This window comes from Coptis chinensis, chromosome 5 (genome assembly GCF_015680905.1).
Source record: "Coptis chinensis isolate HL-2020 chromosome 5, ASM1568090v1, whole genome shotgun sequence".
Taxonomy (NCBI): domain Eukaryota; kingdom Viridiplantae; phylum Streptophyta; class Magnoliopsida; order Ranunculales; family Ranunculaceae; genus Coptis; species Coptis chinensis.
Genome location: NC_141460.1, coordinates 80,246,465 through 80,264,398, shown reverse-complemented (window position 1 = coordinate 80,264,398; position 17,934 = coordinate 80,246,465). Strand labels below are relative to the sequence as shown.

Here is a 17,934-nt window from a genome sequence, read left to right as displayed (position 1 = left end):
TGGTATTGGTTAACCCTACTATTTATTCAATGGGCGTCCTTGTTTAGGCGTGAAACACCACCTTATGCATGCATCCACGGTTGGTTGCTCGTTGCGGGGCATTTTTGCATCCTATGCTGTTTTTTCTCAGTTTTCTACTGTAGTTGGGTCATTCCTACTGTGCTACCTTGGGTCATTTCTGGGCGTGCATAAATCGTCCTTGGCATGTGGTATCGGTGCAAAGGAGCTACATAAATCGTCATTTCACAGCGCACCGTAACAGCAAATGCCTCTACAATCAACATTCCTATAAAAGATAAGAAAAACTAACTAGGCCCCCAAATTTAGCCCTCAAACAAGTTGAATCGTTAAATAACGATCATTTGTAATTAAAGTTTTGATACAGTCTCGACAATATACAAAACGGATTTCTTCAAAGAAATCACATGGCTAGAAAAGATTAGTAAGAGGTCTCTGATATAATGATTGTTAATTTTATCCTGTCGCAAACACACACCCAATGCTGTTTGAGAAACTAGGAAAGTAGTCTGCCATTCAAGAGAAACTTGAAGCACCATCAAATGCAAAAGCTCCAAGTTATACAGACATTGCATGAGGGCAAAGTTTTTCAGTAGAAGAGCTCAAAATAATTGGGATTGTCAAATATACCTATTCGACCACCCATCCAGAAAACAAAAAGAACACTGAAAGTTTGGAAATATTATTTTCTTCGCAAGGAGCATTGAAGGCAAAAGCTCCAAGTTAAATAGACACTGCTGGACTAAGGATGAACCTGAACTGACCAGTACCACACAGCACCTATCTGATCTAGCCCCCCGAACCTTTTAGACATACATTATCTTAAGCGATAAAACAGTGCAATCGTCATTCATCAGTTACTTTCCAGATCCACCCACTACCGCTTTGCCTTTGCCTTTGCCTTTGCTTTTAGAACACCTATTAACTGTGGTGGAAGTGCCTGCATTATGCCTTTGAAATCCCCCGTCAGAAGTGATGTCCAAGACAGCATGCCGCAATCTTGTAATACGGCCATCCTGACTAGCCTCTCGTTGTTGGGGAACAACAGGATGAGTCCTGGGAATTCCTGAAGGTACACCTTGAAGATTCAAATCATTAGCAATAAAAATTTTCAAACACATTACACACCTGAGAGCTTTGTTCAACATATCATTGTAATACTGGAATTTCATATTACACGACGGACATCCAGTCCAGAAGGTTGGTCGGTCTTGTCCTGGTCGGGCCTGTTCCATCCTCTCCGTATCCACTTCAACGTCTTCTGGATCCAAAAACTCTTCTATTTTATCAGGAACGGAAGCAGGATCAAGTTCAAAATATCCTTCAGAGAGACCATCTCTTTCCTTGCCAGTCGTTTTATACGAAGGGCTCATGTGGGAAAATTTGTAGATCTCACGAGGGGGTATTTGAAATGAGGCCATTCCTCTCTTTGGCCTAAAAAGACTTACAAACCCTTTCACCTTTTCCAAGTAAGCAACAATAACGCCAGATCCCTCCTCGTAATCTGACAGAATTTCGACAAAGTCAACTTCATAGTTTCTACGGTTGTCTGGATCAGAGCTCCATTTGACATCCCAGTTCTTGAAGAGGGCCCATGTTTCACCCTTTCTAGGATATATCTCGAACGAACCTCTATTAGTGCTTTTTGCGGATTTAACAATATGAGAGAATATATTAATAACGTCAGAGATTCTAGTCTTCCCATACTTAAACTTACCACAAGAAACAGGCAGCTTTGAACTGATCCAATCAATCATCTGGTCAAAATGATCTGGTTTGGCATCCAACCATGCAATCTCCAACTTGAATCCAGGTGAAAAAACTCTCCTGATCCGTGCATAGAGTCTAGGCATGCCGTGCGTATCATAAACAGCCCATATTTGATCCTTTTCAAAACTACCTTCATTCCTGTCTTTGTCGAACTGATAAAAATTTGAATGAGGGACGGCAACTGACTTAGATTCTGAGTTCTCCTTGTTACCTATCACAGATATTTCAGCACTGTGTTTGATAATTGGTTTCTCATTTCCCTTTTTCTTAAGCACCCCCACTCTATGATTTAGATTCATCAAGTTCTTTTCCCTATCTTTTCCAAAACCAGCACTGCAACCAAGAAGCGCATGGGCTCCAACATCAAGTCCTTTGGACAATGCTTCACTTTGATCATTGAAGACATTAAGAGACCCACTTTCCCTTGACTTCTTTCGAGTGACCACATATTCATCATCATCCAAAACTCCACTACAATGAGGGCAATGCCTACGAACAATTTCTGCTGTAAAAACACAACGTTCTTCTCCCTTTTCAATAATTTCGTCCTCATCGCTGCCGGTTTCAAGATAGAACCTCAAAAGCCTCTTCTGAGCTGGCATGTGCTTCTCCATGGCCTTGCGTTTTCCTCGGCCTAAAAACACAGTCTGTCCCTCAAGGGCAATATTGCTTCCCATCTCATCCTCTGCAACCCCAATGATTCTATTGGCCTCTTCCTAGTCACAATCCATCCTTAATCTGACAAAATGAATCCCCAGTGCCCTGTATCTCATCAACGATTTGCGCAAAATTAGAAAGGAAACCTTTTCAGTTCAACTAATAATCAAATCCCAAAAAGAAATAGCAATAAAAAGTAACAATAAAAAAATCCACTAAGTAAACAAACATCCAAGACTCCAAATGATGAACTGAAACCCCAAATGTGGAAGCACTTCATTTGGGGAGTGCTTTTTAAGGGGAGGGTGTGTTAAAGTTGACACATTTGGGATATTACTGACCTTTAAACAGTAGAAACATACACACCAAGTAGTTCAATCACAAGTACATCTTTCCCCCCAAAATATTCCCTAGTAACTTGGGGTATTTTTTTTCTCATTAATTATAAATGATACACAGTTAGTTTGGTAGGTTTTTTACATATGTTATCAGTGAAATGTGAGCTAGAACAAGAAAAATAAGGAAAGATCATTATGATAGAAGCTAAATGCTTATACAGAATAACAAATCTAATAACTAGTGTGTGAAGAACATAATGAAACAAGTAGATGGTATTTAAAAAGCATGATGCAGTATACAAGTAGAACTAACAACTAGTGTGTCAACCATGAACTACCAAGATGGAAACTTACTTTGTTTATGGGAAGAAGCTTGTAAAAGAGTAAAGTGCTGCTGATCGAGAGAGAGTGAGAGACTACAGAAGTACAGAGATCACTTTCTCTCTCTCCCAAGTCAGAAAAGGACAAAGGAGTTGATGACATCACTTTGTTCCAACTGTCCATTTAAAATCTCAAGTTTGCACCCACTGTTTCTTCAAAGTCGGGCCTAGAAAGAATTAACAAGCCAAGACCCAAAGTTTCAATATCCACGATTTATTGAACCCCTGCTTTCCCAATGTATCAGTAAATATCGGAACTTGGGTGAGGTAGGATTTGTGCCATTTTCAGCATTTGATACAGTTGCTCTACAATATGGACTAGAAAATATAATTAGATAACTGCAAGCAGTGGGGGCGTGAGCGGAGGAGGCAGGTGGAGAAAAGAGAGAGAGATGGGTTTGTGGTGGGAAAAGAGAGAGTTGGGTTTGGTTGAGAAGAAAAGAAAGAGGAAGAGTGAAAAAAAAATTGCTCGAGAATGAAAATATACAGAAACCAACTAAAATACTTTTTGGGCCACATACCCCTGTCGGCCCAGAAGGTTCCCTCACTCACTTGACAAGTGCAAGTTCAAATCATTGATCCACTAGATTAATGTATATACAACATTCAGTAGCTAGCTATCGCCAAGACAAAATGATACTATTGCTGATACTCCATACAAGAGAACAAAAATACATAACCAACGTACACTAGTTACAGAACCAAGCAAAATAAATGATCAGACTCGGAGAGGGAATCACGTGCTTCATTAATCTTAGCAGCCAAGTCATTCTTTTTCTTCTTAGCAACTCCAAGCGCATTGCAGAACTTCTTCAAATCACCCTTCAATTTTTCTATGCTGGCTTTAACGGTCACAATCTCTGCATTTTGTTCTGCATATATTTCCTCATTAGATTCCAATGAATCACGAGACGTCTCATAAATCTTATAACGGTCTTTAATTTGATTAAAAACGTCTCGGAGCCAACCAACTTTAAAACGGACTGCCTCCCCACTCCTAACAACTCTTTCCCAATCATTGATAATGGCAATGGTCAATCCACTAAAATGTACCTTCTTCATAGCAGAAATAACTGAGAAGCTCTACAAGTAAAGCATTCGAAACCGATCTCACTTCAATAATTTCAGTGGTCTCTAAATGCCCATGCTTCATAAAAATTTGACGATACAAGTTGGCATAGCAAGCGGGTACTAGTACGCCATCTACAATTTTATTAAAAAACAAATCTCATCATAAAACAGTTGTTAAATAATACCAAATGAAACTTGTAAAGGATCAGGATAGTTACCAACTGAAACTAGATCATCATTGGAAACATTGGAAGTATGAATTTTAATAGCAGTAGAAGTCTCATTGGGAGCAACAAATGGAGCTGCATCATTAGTAACGGCGAAGGAATGGTTGACAACAGTGGTAGAACCGCTTCTCTAGTGACAACCACAGTATCAATAGCCGTCTTTTCTGAAATCATTAAAAGCTCGTGAGCAATCGAAGCATGACTATTAGCGACAAGGGAAAGGAAGTGACATAATCAGATTTTGCACTTTCAAATAAAGTCTTGGTCATTACCACAACTATCAACTCTACGTAAAAAGGTTTTAATCAAGTAACTGATAGTATTTTCAATCACACCTCTCAGACTGCTACTACCATATCTGTTTGAAACTGGTGCCTTGCTTATCAAGTTTCTCCACACCCACTTTTTCCTTTACGAATATATAACTAATTATAGGAAAGGCCGAAAGGTACAGTGAGAAAATGAGTAGTTCAACAAAAACGATTCACAACTTGAGATATGGGGTGGTCTGTTAAGACAGCCAGTGTACAGAGACAAATTATGTGCATTGAAATGCTACAGTACAGTTGTCGATTGAGCAAGTCATGCTAGTTCTTAACTTCATGGTCCATGGGTCCTCAACCCAAAATAAGCTTTAGGGTCAGAAGAAGGATTAGTTTTCTGCTACAATGTTTTTGAAAAATTAAATATATCCTAAATGCCTAAATTATTAACTAATATCATAAAGAGAGTACGCAAAACCTCACTAGTTCTAACAAATAGAATGGACGAAGGGAGCTCAACATACTCACCTTTGACAGGCGCAGAGTGCATTGCAATAGAAGCAGGACAATCAAAATTAATAGTAGTTACAATACCATCGCTAACAAGAGCAATTAGAGCACGACCATCACTAACAGAAGCAGGGGCAAGCTCCTCTCCATTATTACGACCATCCACTTCAATGTTTTCTGGATCAGAAAACTCTTCTATCTTACGAGGAATAGATGCAGGATCAAGTTCAAAGTATCCACCAGAAACACCTTCTCTTTCTGCCCCAGTCGTTTTATATGAAGGGGTCATGTGGGAAAATCTGTAGATCTCATTAGGCGGAATGTGAAATAACGCCATACCTCTCTTTGGCCCAAAAAGGCTTACAAACCCTTTCAACTTTTCCAAGCAACAATAATGCCAACTCGGTCGTTGTAATCTGTCAGAATTTCGACAAAGTCATATTCATAGTCTGTATGGTTGCCTGGGTCAGAGCTCCATTTAATATCCCAGTTCTTGAAGAGCGCCCAAATTTCACCCTTTCCAGGGTATATCTCGAACAAACCTCTTGTAGTGTTTTTCAAACAGATAACAGTATGAGAGAAAATATTAACATTGCCGTAGAATCTAGTCATCCCATGTTTAAACTTACCACAAGAAACAGGCAACTTTGCTCTTACCCAGTCAAGATGGTCTGGATCATCTGGATTGGCATCCAGCCATTTAATCTCCAACTCAAATTCAGGAGAGAAAACTCTCCTGATCCGTGCGTAGAGTCTAGGCATACCATGCCCATCTGGCATCTGTACTATAAATAGCCCATATTTGATCCTTTTTAAAACTGTCTTCCATTCTATCATTATCGAATTGATAAAATTCTGGATCAGGGACGTCAACAGACTCAAATTCTTGGCTTTTCTTGTTATCTAGCACGAATTTTTCAGCATTGTGTTCCAGAGTTGTTTTTTCATTGAAATTTCTCTTAAATATCTCCTCTCTATCATTTCTTTTCGCCGACTTCGTTTTTTTAGCTTTTGCAAAACCAGCTGGCTTAGTGGTTCCAACATCAAGTCCTTTGGAAAACGCTTCAGTTTGATCATTCAAGACATCAAGAGCCCCGCTTTCCCTTGACTTCTTTCGAGTGATTACATATTCATCATCATTTAAAGTTTCATCACAATGACGGTAACACCTAGCCTTGCATTTTAATCGGTCTGAATGCACTGTCCGTATCCCATCCTCTGCGACACCATTGACTCTATTGGACTCTTCAGTGTCACAATCCATTGTTAATGTAACAAAAGTAAGACGTGCTGCCTTGTATATCTTGAACAAATGGCGCGAAGTTAAAAAGAAAAGCTTTCCAGTTCAACGACAGATCGTAGCGAAACTGCATAAATCAAATTAAAAAAAAAACATGGTTCATCCAATTTTTAAACTGAAAACAGAAAATGTGTAGGCACAAGTGTATTTTTTAGCGGAGGTATGTAAACACATTTGGGGGATTTCACTTAACTGTAACTAGAAGAAGAACATAATAACAAATATACACACTTAAACCCCAAAAATGTGTAACTTGGGGGTTTTACACATGGTATCAGTGAAATGTAAGCTAGAACAAGAAATTATGGAAAGTTATGTAAACACAGAATAAGGTACTTAAAAAGCACGATGTAAATATGCAAGTATAGGAAACCACTCAAACCAGCAAATGTCTAGAGAAGAGAAACTTACTTTGCTATGGTACAAATACAAGAGATAAGTATCATGCTAAAGAAACTGGTACAATTTTTTTAAAAATAACTTAAGTGCTGCTGAGAATAGAGATGAATGAGTGAAGAAACTATTGATCCTTTCTCACTGCATAACTGCATTCCTCTTTCTCTCTCTGTAATCTCCCTTCCAAGTCAGAAAGGAGTAAAAAACGAGGAGATCACACTGCTCCAACGGTCCATCTAACATAAGTTTGAACACACTGTTTCTTCAAGGGCGGGCCATTATTATTGTTATATAAGTGAACCAAGATCCGAAATATCAAACAATACCAATATTCACAGATTTATCAAACCTCTAAAGACAAATGTGATATGGAAGTTGAGATTCGTTTTGTTTCACCCAACACACTGAAGATCTAAGGCTACTTGTTATCCTTGCCTATGATACGGCTAAGAGAAGGGTACATCAGCTTCATCATTGCAAGAAATGGTCTGAAGTTTGAAAATTTGATCCAAAGTATAGCTCGGGCAAAATTCAATTAATGTATGTAACAATCAGAGGGGTATTGCGAAGAAAAAAATGGGACCTCTGATGATACTCAAATACTCAATAACAAAAGAACAGAACGGTAACAAACCTACTTCTGAATAAACAACATTCCCTAGTGCCATACATTTAAGCAGAAAAACAATAAACAGAACTCTTTTCCCGCAAAAAACAGTGACTAACATGCGATAATTACGGCACCAAGCAGAATAACTCGTCAAACTGGGAAAGGTATCCACGTGCTTCATTAATCTTCGCAGTCAAGTCATTCTTTCTGTTCTTGGCAACTTCTAGCGCATTGCAAAAATCTTCAATTTCACCCTTCCGTTTTTCTATGCTAGCTGTTAGGGTAACAATCTCTACATTTTGTTCTGTATATCTTTCCTCATTAGATACCAACAAACCACGAAAATTCTCATAAATAGTATAACAATCTTTAATTTGATTAAAAGCTTTTCGAAGCCAACCAACATTAAAACGCACTGCCTCCCCACTCCTAATAACTTTCTCCCACTCATTAAGAATGGCAATGGTCAAGCCACTAACATGTACCTTCTTCAAAGTAGAGATAAGTCTGAGAAGCTCTACAAGTAAAGCATACGAAACAGATCTCACTTCAATAACTTCGGTGGTCTCCAAATGCCCATGCTTCATAAAAATTTGATGATATAAGTCCGCATAACACGTGGGTACTAGTACGCCATCTACAATTTGATTATCTGGTCATAAATATTCTCATCATTAAAAAACCTGTTAAACAATACCAAATGAAACTTGTAAATAAGGAACAGGAACATTACCAACTGAAACTAATTCACCATTGGAAACAGCGGAAGTATGACATTCAAAAGCGGAATAAGTCTTATTGGGAGCAACAAGGGGAGCAGCATCATTAGTGACAACAAAGGAAGGATTGACAGCAATGGAGGGAACCACTTCTTTAGTGATATCCACAGATTCCACTGTAACAGCAATAGACTTTCCCGCAATGATTCCGACAAGATCATTTGCAACAGAAGAAACACTAATAATGGGCAAAGCTTCCGTAGCCATAGGCATAACTTCATTGGCAGTAGGAGTAAACTCTTCTGTAATCATTAAAAACTCGTGAGCATGCAATAAAATCATGATTATTAGTAACTACGGCAAGAAAGTGACATTGTTGTATTTTGCACTTTCAAGTGAGGTCTTGGTCCTGATACGTGACCACAACTATCAACTCTACATGAAAAGGTTTTAATCACGTAACTGATAGTAATTTAAATCACACCTCTTCTACTGCTATAACCATATTTGTTTGAAACTGGTGCCTTGCTTATCAAGTTTCTCCACACCCACTTTTTCCTTTACGAATATACAAGTAATTATAGTACAGTGAGAAAAATGAGCAGTTCAACAAAAACGATTTCCGACTTGAGATATGGAGTGGCCTCTTATGACAGCCAGTATACAGCGATTAATTATGTGCATTGAAATGCTATAGTACAGTTGTCAATTGAGCATGTCATGCTATTTCTTAACTTCATGGTCCTCAACCCAAAATAAGCTTTAGGATCAGAAGCAGTATTATTTTTCTGCTAGAATGTTTTTGAAAAGTTAAATATCCTAAATGGCTAAATCTTAACTAATATCATGAAGAGAGTACGCAAAACCTAACTAGTTCTAACAAATAGAATGGACGAAGGGTTCAACATACTCACCTTTGACAGGCACAAAGTGCATTGCAATAGAAGCAGGACAGTCAAAATCATTGGCAATAGCTGAAGCTACTTCCTTAGTCACCAGTGGGATTTCCGTAATATTAGAAACGGTCTTATGAATAGTATTTATAATACCATCGCTAACAGGAGCATTTGGAGCACGACCATCACTAACAGAAGCAGGGGCAAGCTCCTCTCCCTTATTATGACCATTGTGACTGCCTTTTTTCTGTTCGGGAACATCAGGGCCATCAGGCTGAGTCAATGGATTTCCTGAAGGTACACCTTGAACATTCAAATCATATGCAATAAAAGGTTTCAAACACATTTTACACCGCAGAGCTCTGTTCAAAATATCTTTATAATACTCGTATCTTGTATTACAAACGGAGCATGCAGTCCAGAAGGTTGGGCGGTCTTTTACTGGTTCGGCCTCTTCCATCCTCTCCATATCCACTTCAATGTTTTCTGTATCAGACAACTCTTCTATCTTACAAGGAATAGATGCAGGATCGGGATCATTACCAACTGAAACTAGACCATCATTGGAAGTACAACTTTCAATAGAAGTAGAAGTCTCATTAAGAGCAACAAGTGGAGCTGCATCCGTAGTAACAGCAAATGAAGTGTTGACAACAGTGTTGGAAACCGGTTCTGTAGTGACAACCACAGTATCAATAATATCGACAAGATCAGTCCCGGCAGAAGAATCAGTAGTATTAGGCACAGCCTCCGTAGCCATAGGCATAGCTTCACTAGCCGTGGGATTAACCTTTTCTGCAATCATTAAAAACTCGTGAGCAATAAAAACATGATTATTAGTGACAAAGAAAGTGACATTATCATCTTTTGCACTTTCAAATTAAGTCTTGGTCCTGATACGCAAATTTTACTAGGTTAACAATGTTACAACAACTATTAACTTTACGATAGAAAGGTTTTATTCAGGTAACTGTTCGGAATATAAATCACCACCTATTCAACATCTATAACCATATTTGTTTGAAACCGGTTACCAGTGCCTTGCTTATCAAGTTTTTCCACACCCACTTTTTCCTTTACGAACATGCAACTAATAATAGGAAAGGTATAGTGACTAGTGAGAAAAATGAGTAGTTCTACTTCTATAACCATATTCCCAACTTGAGATATGGGATTGCCTGTTAAGACAACTAGAGTACAATCATAAATTATGTGCATTGAAAAGCTTGGGCACATCACACTAGTTCTTAATTTCATGGTCCTGAACCCCAACTAGGCTTTAGGATCAGAAGCAGTATTATTTTTCTGCTAGAATGTCTTATCCTAAATCTTAACAAATATCATAAAGAGATGCAACAAATAGAACCCTAACTAGTTCTAACAAATAGAACAAACTAAGGGCTCAACAAACTCACCGTTGATAGGCGTAGACTCCATTGCAATAGAAACCGGACAGACAGTATCATTGAGATTTGCAATAGCTGAAGCTACCTCCTTAGTCACCAGTGGAGTTTCCATGACAATAGATGGGGTCTTATCAATAGTAGTCATAATACCATCACTAACAGAAGCAGAGGCAAGCTTATCTCTGTTTTCTATAAAATCAATATCCTCTGCTTCTTGATCGCCACCAATCTCCTTACTGTCCACATTTGGATTGCATTCTTGAGCTTTGTTATTTCCATCCAAAAGAGCGCTTCCCTTCTGTTTCTGATGGCTACTGGCATTAGAAGTTCCAGTCCCCTTGGACCTCTTTGCAGACCTTAAACATTCCTTATAACAAACACTCTGCTTTTGTCGGGGAGATTTCCGAGTACAGCGCCCCCCAGCTGGATTTGGGGCCTCCAATTTCATAGCAAGAAAAGGTTTTGTGCAGTTTGGACATTGCAAAGAGCAATTCAAATAAATAGTTTTAAACCGGTACCTAGTATGACAAGAAGGGCAGGAAGTCCAGAAAGTTGGTGAGTCCTTGAGATAACCGGAAAGCATGTTCTGAGCTTCCTCAACCAGCTTAAAGGCGGTATCAGCACCTGGAAATTTGTTGTTATCGGGATGAAGAAGGGAAACAAGCTTCCGATATTGCTTCTTCATAGATGCCCGATCCACTGTATGAACGACTTGAAGAATACCATACCAGTCTCTGTCTTTAAGCTGAGCAGAACAGTGTACCTCACAGACTGCCAACATCTTCTCTATGTTTTCCAGAGTTGGATAAAGCCGCTTGGCCATCAGTGCAAACTTGCTCGCTTTAATAAAATCTTTGTTTTCCATCTTCTCCTCAGCCATCTTTTGGGCTCTTCTTGCCTCTTCTTTGTTGCAATCCATTGTTTGTCAATCAAGATCAGGTGAATTGAAACTTTTTCATTAACTTACTGTCTGTAAAAGTTGACTAGCTAACTCAAGTCAGAAAGGAGTCAAATTTTAATGAGGAATTGTACCCACTGTTTCTTCAAGGTCGGACCTTAAGTCAGCCAAGACCAAAAAGACAAAAGGTGACAGGCTTGTTTTATTACTCAACATATGGCTAAGAACCAGGCGCTTCATTAGTGTTCTTCAATGTTGTTGCAATCCATTGTTGATCTGAAATACAAGGCCCAAAATATCCAATTCGGTGAATATTTCGATGTTCCCAAAAACCAATATATATCGGAAATATCAAAGATATCTATTTTTTTTTTTGTTGATCAGTTAAAATTTTGTTTTGTATGTCGATATATCGGAAATATCATCAATATATCGATCAAAGTCAACAATATTTAGTCAAAGTCAACAATATCGGTCAAAGTCAACAAGATATATCGTATATATATGTTGATATTTATCGTTATATCGGAAATTGCGATATATATCGAAAAAAAAAAGATTCAATATTCGGTTGAGATATATTGAATATATCCATGTTGGTGTACCAAAAAACGATATATATCGGTGATATTTTGGGCCTTGCTGAAATAAACTAAAGGATTAGTTAGTGCTACCCCACTAGATGAGCTAATTAGGATCCCCCAACTAGATGGCTAATTAGGGTCTTCTCCCCCCTATACATATAAAAAACACAGTCAACCCAAGTTGATTTTTTTTTTTTTTTTTGTTGTACCGGAATAAGACCCTAATTTCTCCATCTAGTGGGTAAATCCTAATTGGCTCATCTAGTGGGGGTAATACTGGTTAACCCTAAACTAAATAAAAAAAAAAACATGCGAGTCTGAGAATGCCACAAAATTTGCTTGCTTGAGAATGACGAAATGATTTCAATTTTCAACCATAATGAAGAAGTATCTAACATGAAGTTGTCACTCAGACCAAAAAAAAAACAACAACAACAATTATCTAACATATATAATAAGTAACAACAAGATACCGAGTCATAAAAAAAGAAACCAACTATGGACTAACAATCTATTTAATCTATTCGAATGCAAATGAAGCTATAGGGAGTGACTCTAGAGGACAAATCGGCCGAAAGAGAAACTCTAGAGGACACGTTATTTTTTGTAATCACTCGTAAGGACCGGGTGGATGAAAGTTCAAGTTTACCTTTAATGCGAAATAAAAACGGCTCGGGTAGATGAAATGTCAAATATACCCCTGAAAAAAAAAATAAACAGCCCGACCCAACTAAAACAACCCGGTTATGAATATTGATTGTTCATACCCACGATAGGTATGAACAATGATTGTTCTTACCTATTCATGTATGAACAATAGCTATGAACATTGATTGTTCATACCCCAAATTATGAACATTAGTTATGAACAATAGCTATGAACAAAACATATATGAACAATAAATGTTCACACTCAAAACAGATTTGAACATTGATTGTTCATACCTTCTTTGGGTATGAATAATCCGTGTTCATACCCATAAAAATATGAACCAAAAACAGATATAAACATTGATTGTTCATACCCAAAACAGACATGAACATTGATTGTTCATACCTATTGAAGCTATGAACACTCATTGTTCATACCTTTAAAAAAGGTATGAACAATGAGTGTTCATAGCCCCAATTATGAACATCAGTTATAAACAATGATTGTTTATACCTATCCATATATGAACAATAGCTATGAACATTGATTGTTCATACCCCAAATTATGAACATTAGCTATGAACAATAAATGTTCACACCCAAAACAGATATGAACATTGATTGTTCATACATTCTTTGGGTATGAACAATCCGTGTTCATACCCAAAAAAACATGAACCCAAAACAGATATGAACATTGATTGTTCATACCCAAAACATATATGAACAATAAATGTTCATACCCAAAACAGACATGAACATTGATTGTTTATATAATTGGAGCTATGAACATTGATTGTTCATACCTTTAAACAGGTATGAACAATAAATGTTCATAGCCCCAATTATGATCATCAGTTATGAAAAAGGATATAAATAATATGAAAATTAGTTATAAATAAACAGAATATAAATAATAATAAGAGAACACATTAAGAACACCAATATTTAACTTTCATAAACAAAATATCATTGTACACAAAAAAATGTTTGTGAACAAAAAACATCACAAAATATCTAGAGTCGCTCCCTGTTCATAAACAAAATATAATTGTGCACAAAACACACCATAAAATATATTGTTTTTTGCCTTCCTCACATTAATTCAGTAAAACATTCCCTTTCTAAAATCTCACATTCATTCAGCAAACATTCCCTTCTTATAATTTTCCTGAAAATCATGATTTTCTTTACTCCAACTTCTCGGCAAGTCTGAAAGCATTTTGCATGCAATGTGAGGGCGCAACTTTTGTATTTCCTCTTCATTTATAAATTGACAGAAATCCATATGACCTTGTTCATATAAAATTTCCATCATTTTACAGACATGGAGCCCACAATCAACGCTGCAATTTAGAGAATACACAATCAATGCTAAAATATGACGAATGATTGTATTCATACCTATTTGAGGTATGAACAACCAATGTTCATAGCTATCTGAGGTATGAACACTCATTGTTCATACCTAATAGGTATGAACAATCATAGTTCACACATGTAACACATAAATAAATAATTACCTATTGTTTTTTTGCGGACATTTTGGTGAAAGTATTCTTCCTTTATTATTGACAAGCTGGATTTTCAAATCCCCCTTTCTGATAAGATTGTTTATTGACTCAACTAATACCTTCTTCTGCAAAATTACAATAAGTTATTTCTTTATATTTCAACATATAAAATTTTATATAATTTAAGTGTTTATTGTCAAACTCACAAATTCTTTTGCAACTTCCAACCCCTTTTTTGTCTAGTATACCATCTTGCTTTCTGTCCCTCCACCAACTCCAAGACAAGAAGAGTCCAATGATTGTCCGAATGAATTGGAATGGCAATGAATTTCATATTGAAGTCAATGCTCCTCAATATGGTTTCCAATCCTACTTCTTCCAACAATCTCTGTGTCAACAATTGTGTGAAATAATAAGAATGTGACAATAATAATAGATGACACAATATTTTTTTTTTAATAAAAAATTAACCTTAGAGTTTGCAGATACTAGACAAGTCTCTACTTTTCCAGTCTTCCTCTGTTGAAGTTCTATTGCCCACCAGTCAATGACCTGTTGAATGGATAAGTTATTTTTTAAATTGGCATCACATAAATAGCTTATGACTATGAACAATGAATGTTCATGTCCATTGCTGGAGTATGAACAAATAATGTTCATAGTCCAATTGTGGTATGAACAATGAGTGTTCATAGCTACCAGATTCTTGGCAAGTTGCTCGAGTATGAACAATGATGGTTCATACCCATTGCTAGAGTATGAACAATGATTGTTCATAGCTAAAGATTATGAACAATGAGTGTTCATAGTCCAATTGTGGTATGAATAAAATTTACCTAGTGATCAATTTCTCTATCAAAGAGAATATCTTCAACTAGAACACCTTGAATTTGTAATGTTCCATTTGACCAAGCAATAGCTCTTCAAAAACCATAAGAAATAACCATTAGTCAAACAACATATTTACTCAAAATATTATTTTTTAGTATCTTAAACTTACCCACTGTCCGCAATTTTGAAGAACGTGTCAATGACTTCTCGATGGGTTTCTTCCAACCCACATAGTATCGACATGTCTTCAGGTCAAACAGAGAACGGACGGTATTGTCATCAACAAGAGTTTGCTTGCCAGTGTCACCTTTCTTCTTCTTTTTTCGTCCATCTCCAGTGAAATCCTTGCCAATCACTTTACTTTTCCTTTCTTTATTTTGCTTCACTCGCTTTACAAGTGAGCAAGGTTTCTTGGCTCCCTCGACATCCTTATCCTCATCTTTATCTGAAGGTGACAAGGTTAGGCATAGATCAAATGATGGACCATCAAAGGGTTATGCGACATTCTTACTCTGCTGAACTTCATCCGCAATTTCAATTGTGACTTCGTCAGAATGCCCCTGCTGCACTTCAGCCATTGCGTCCGTGACTTCATCAGGATGCACCTGTTGCAATTAAAAGATGGGGGGACTTCATCAATTACTTCAGTTGTGACTTTGTCAGAGTGTCCCTGCTGCACTTCAGCCACTGCATCCGTGACTTCATCAGGATGCACCTGCTGCAATTCTATAGGTGGGTAGACTTCATCCATTACTTCAGTTGTGACTTCGTCAGAATGCACTTGCTGCATTTCAGCCTGGTGGACTGCATCCGTGACTTCATCAAGATGCCCCTGTTGCACTTCTTTAGGTGGGTGGACTTCATCCGTTAATTCATTAGGTTGCAATTCAACCTCATCATACATATCCTTCTCTTGCTGCTCCTTTAACTTTTCAATTTCATCTCTGGAAGACATAATTTGCTTTTCAAGCTCAATGACCCTCTCCTTCAATTCTTTGTTCTCCAGTTTCAATGCATCAATATTTTATGCAGTAGCCTGGACTGTTACTTCATTGTTTGTGACTAAATCACTATACATGTCATGAAGTAAAGTCTTTTCAGCCTCCGTTGCTGCTTCAACATCAACAATAATCTGACTTGCAGCTATTTCTATTATTGGTGTCTTTCGGAACGCATCAAGCAAGGTCTTCAAATTCCACCTTGCACACCTCGGGAATTTGGTTTCATGGTTCTCTACCTTCTTGATGACTACAGAGTGCTCACAAAACCAAAAATGCAACGCACGTGACAAAAGCCATATTAGTTTACACACTAATAAATCAAAACATTAAACCAATCAATGTTCATACACTGATATATGAACATTGGTTGTTCATACCCAACAATAGCTAGAACATTGGTTGTTCATACCCAACAATAGCTAGAACATTGGTTGTTCATACCCATTAATAGCTATGAATATTGGTTGTTCATATCCACCAATATGTATCTATGTATGAACAATCATTGTTCATACCCACCAATAGCTATGAACATTGATTGTTCATACCCACTATTAGCTATCCCCCAATAGGTATCCATGTATGAACATTCATTGTTCATATCCACCAATAGCTATGAACATTGAGTGTTCATACCCACCATTAGCTATGAACATTGGTTGTTCATACCCACCAATAGGTATCCATGTATGAACATTCATTGTTCATACCCACAAATAGCTATGAACATTAATTATTCATACCCACAAATAGCTATGAACATTAATTGTTCATACCCACTATTAGCTATCCACCAATAGCTATCCATGTATGAACATTCTTGTTCATATCCACCAATAGCTATGAACATTAAGTGTTCATACCCACCTTTAGCTATAAACATTGGTTGTTCATACCCACCAATAGGTATCCATGTATGAACATTGAATGTTCATACCCACCAATAGCTATGAACATTTATTGTTCATACCCACAAATTGTTATAAAAACATACAAACAACCATAAATTAAGGATATTGAGTTAAAGAAATATACCAAAAATATTATAGTGCATCCATTGATCGTCTGTTTTTTTGCTTCTTTGTATTCAATGGCAGCATCAATTAACTCCTTGTGTATGGCAGTTGGCCAAGACAGACTTCTAAGTGTATCTAAGCTGTCAACAACCTTGATCAATGGTCATGATGCTCTGTAATTGGCATTGCTGAAGAAACATATAACCAACATGAAAAGCGACATCAGCTTTGCAAAATCTTCAGTTGCAGATTGCTCATCAGTGGTTGCTAAAGTCCTCATTATGTCATCTTCACATGAGACTTGGAATACTTGGTGTTGCCATCACCAAAGTACTTTTTAATGAAGTTGGTTTTCTTTTCATCATCTCCAATAATCCTATTTAACTGAACCAAAGTATCTGTGATAGGCAGCCCAAACATGAGACTAACCTCCTCTACAGTTAGCTTTACTATTTTTTTACCAATCTCAAATGTCTCCTCAGGTACTGATTTGAAATTGTCCAACATATAAAATATTTCTTTGTTTGGTTTGAATTTGTTTCCTTCAACAATCCCACTTATTGTATAACTCATAAAACATAAACCAGAACGGTGTCTTCTTCATTTCATTAACATACTTTTTTGGAATTCCCACTTCTTTAAGTTTTTGTACCAAACTTATCATGTGTGAGAAAGTACTTCGCAGTTGCACAGGTGCTACTATGCTACCTTTAACATTCTCTTTCTTATCTTCCTTCTCTTCCACCACCTTCTCTTTCCTAGTATTCTTAACCACAACCTTCCCTTTACTAGTATTCTTGACCACAACTTTCTCTTTACTAGTTTTCTTTGTCTTTAGTTTTTTCAATTGGCTGGTAGCGCTGCTCGACTCCAGTTT

At 37.2% G+C, this 17,934-nt stretch overlaps 1 protein-coding gene and 1 pseudogene across 2 annotated transcripts; both read right to left on the bottom strand.

The window, feature by feature from the left end:
* Positions 1-503: 503 nt before the first annotated feature.
* Positions 504-11,736, bottom strand: LOC147499183 (uncharacterized). Its single transcript, XM_086563436.1, has 8 exons — positions 10,571-11,736; positions 9,174-9,950; positions 8,274-8,561; positions 7,675-8,192; positions 6,255-6,537; positions 4,217-4,366; positions 3,866-4,098; positions 504-2,504 (listed from the first exon to the last, which is right to left on the bottom strand). The coding sequence occupies exons 1-8, from the start codon at positions 11,478-11,480 to the stop codon at positions 876-878; spliced, it is 4,788 nt and encodes a 1,595-aa protein (XP_086419562.1). The 5' UTR covers positions 11,481-11,736; the 3' UTR covers positions 504-875.
* LOC147499184 (uncharacterized) lies at positions 4,192-6,841 on the bottom strand (annotated as a pseudogene). Its single transcript, XR_015195718.1, has 3 exons — positions 5,253-6,841; positions 4,453-4,625; positions 4,192-4,366 (listed from the first exon to the last, which is right to left on the bottom strand). The product of XR_015195718.1 is annotated as an uncharacterized LOC147499184 (transcript).
* Positions 11,737-17,934: the final 6,198 nt, after the last annotated feature.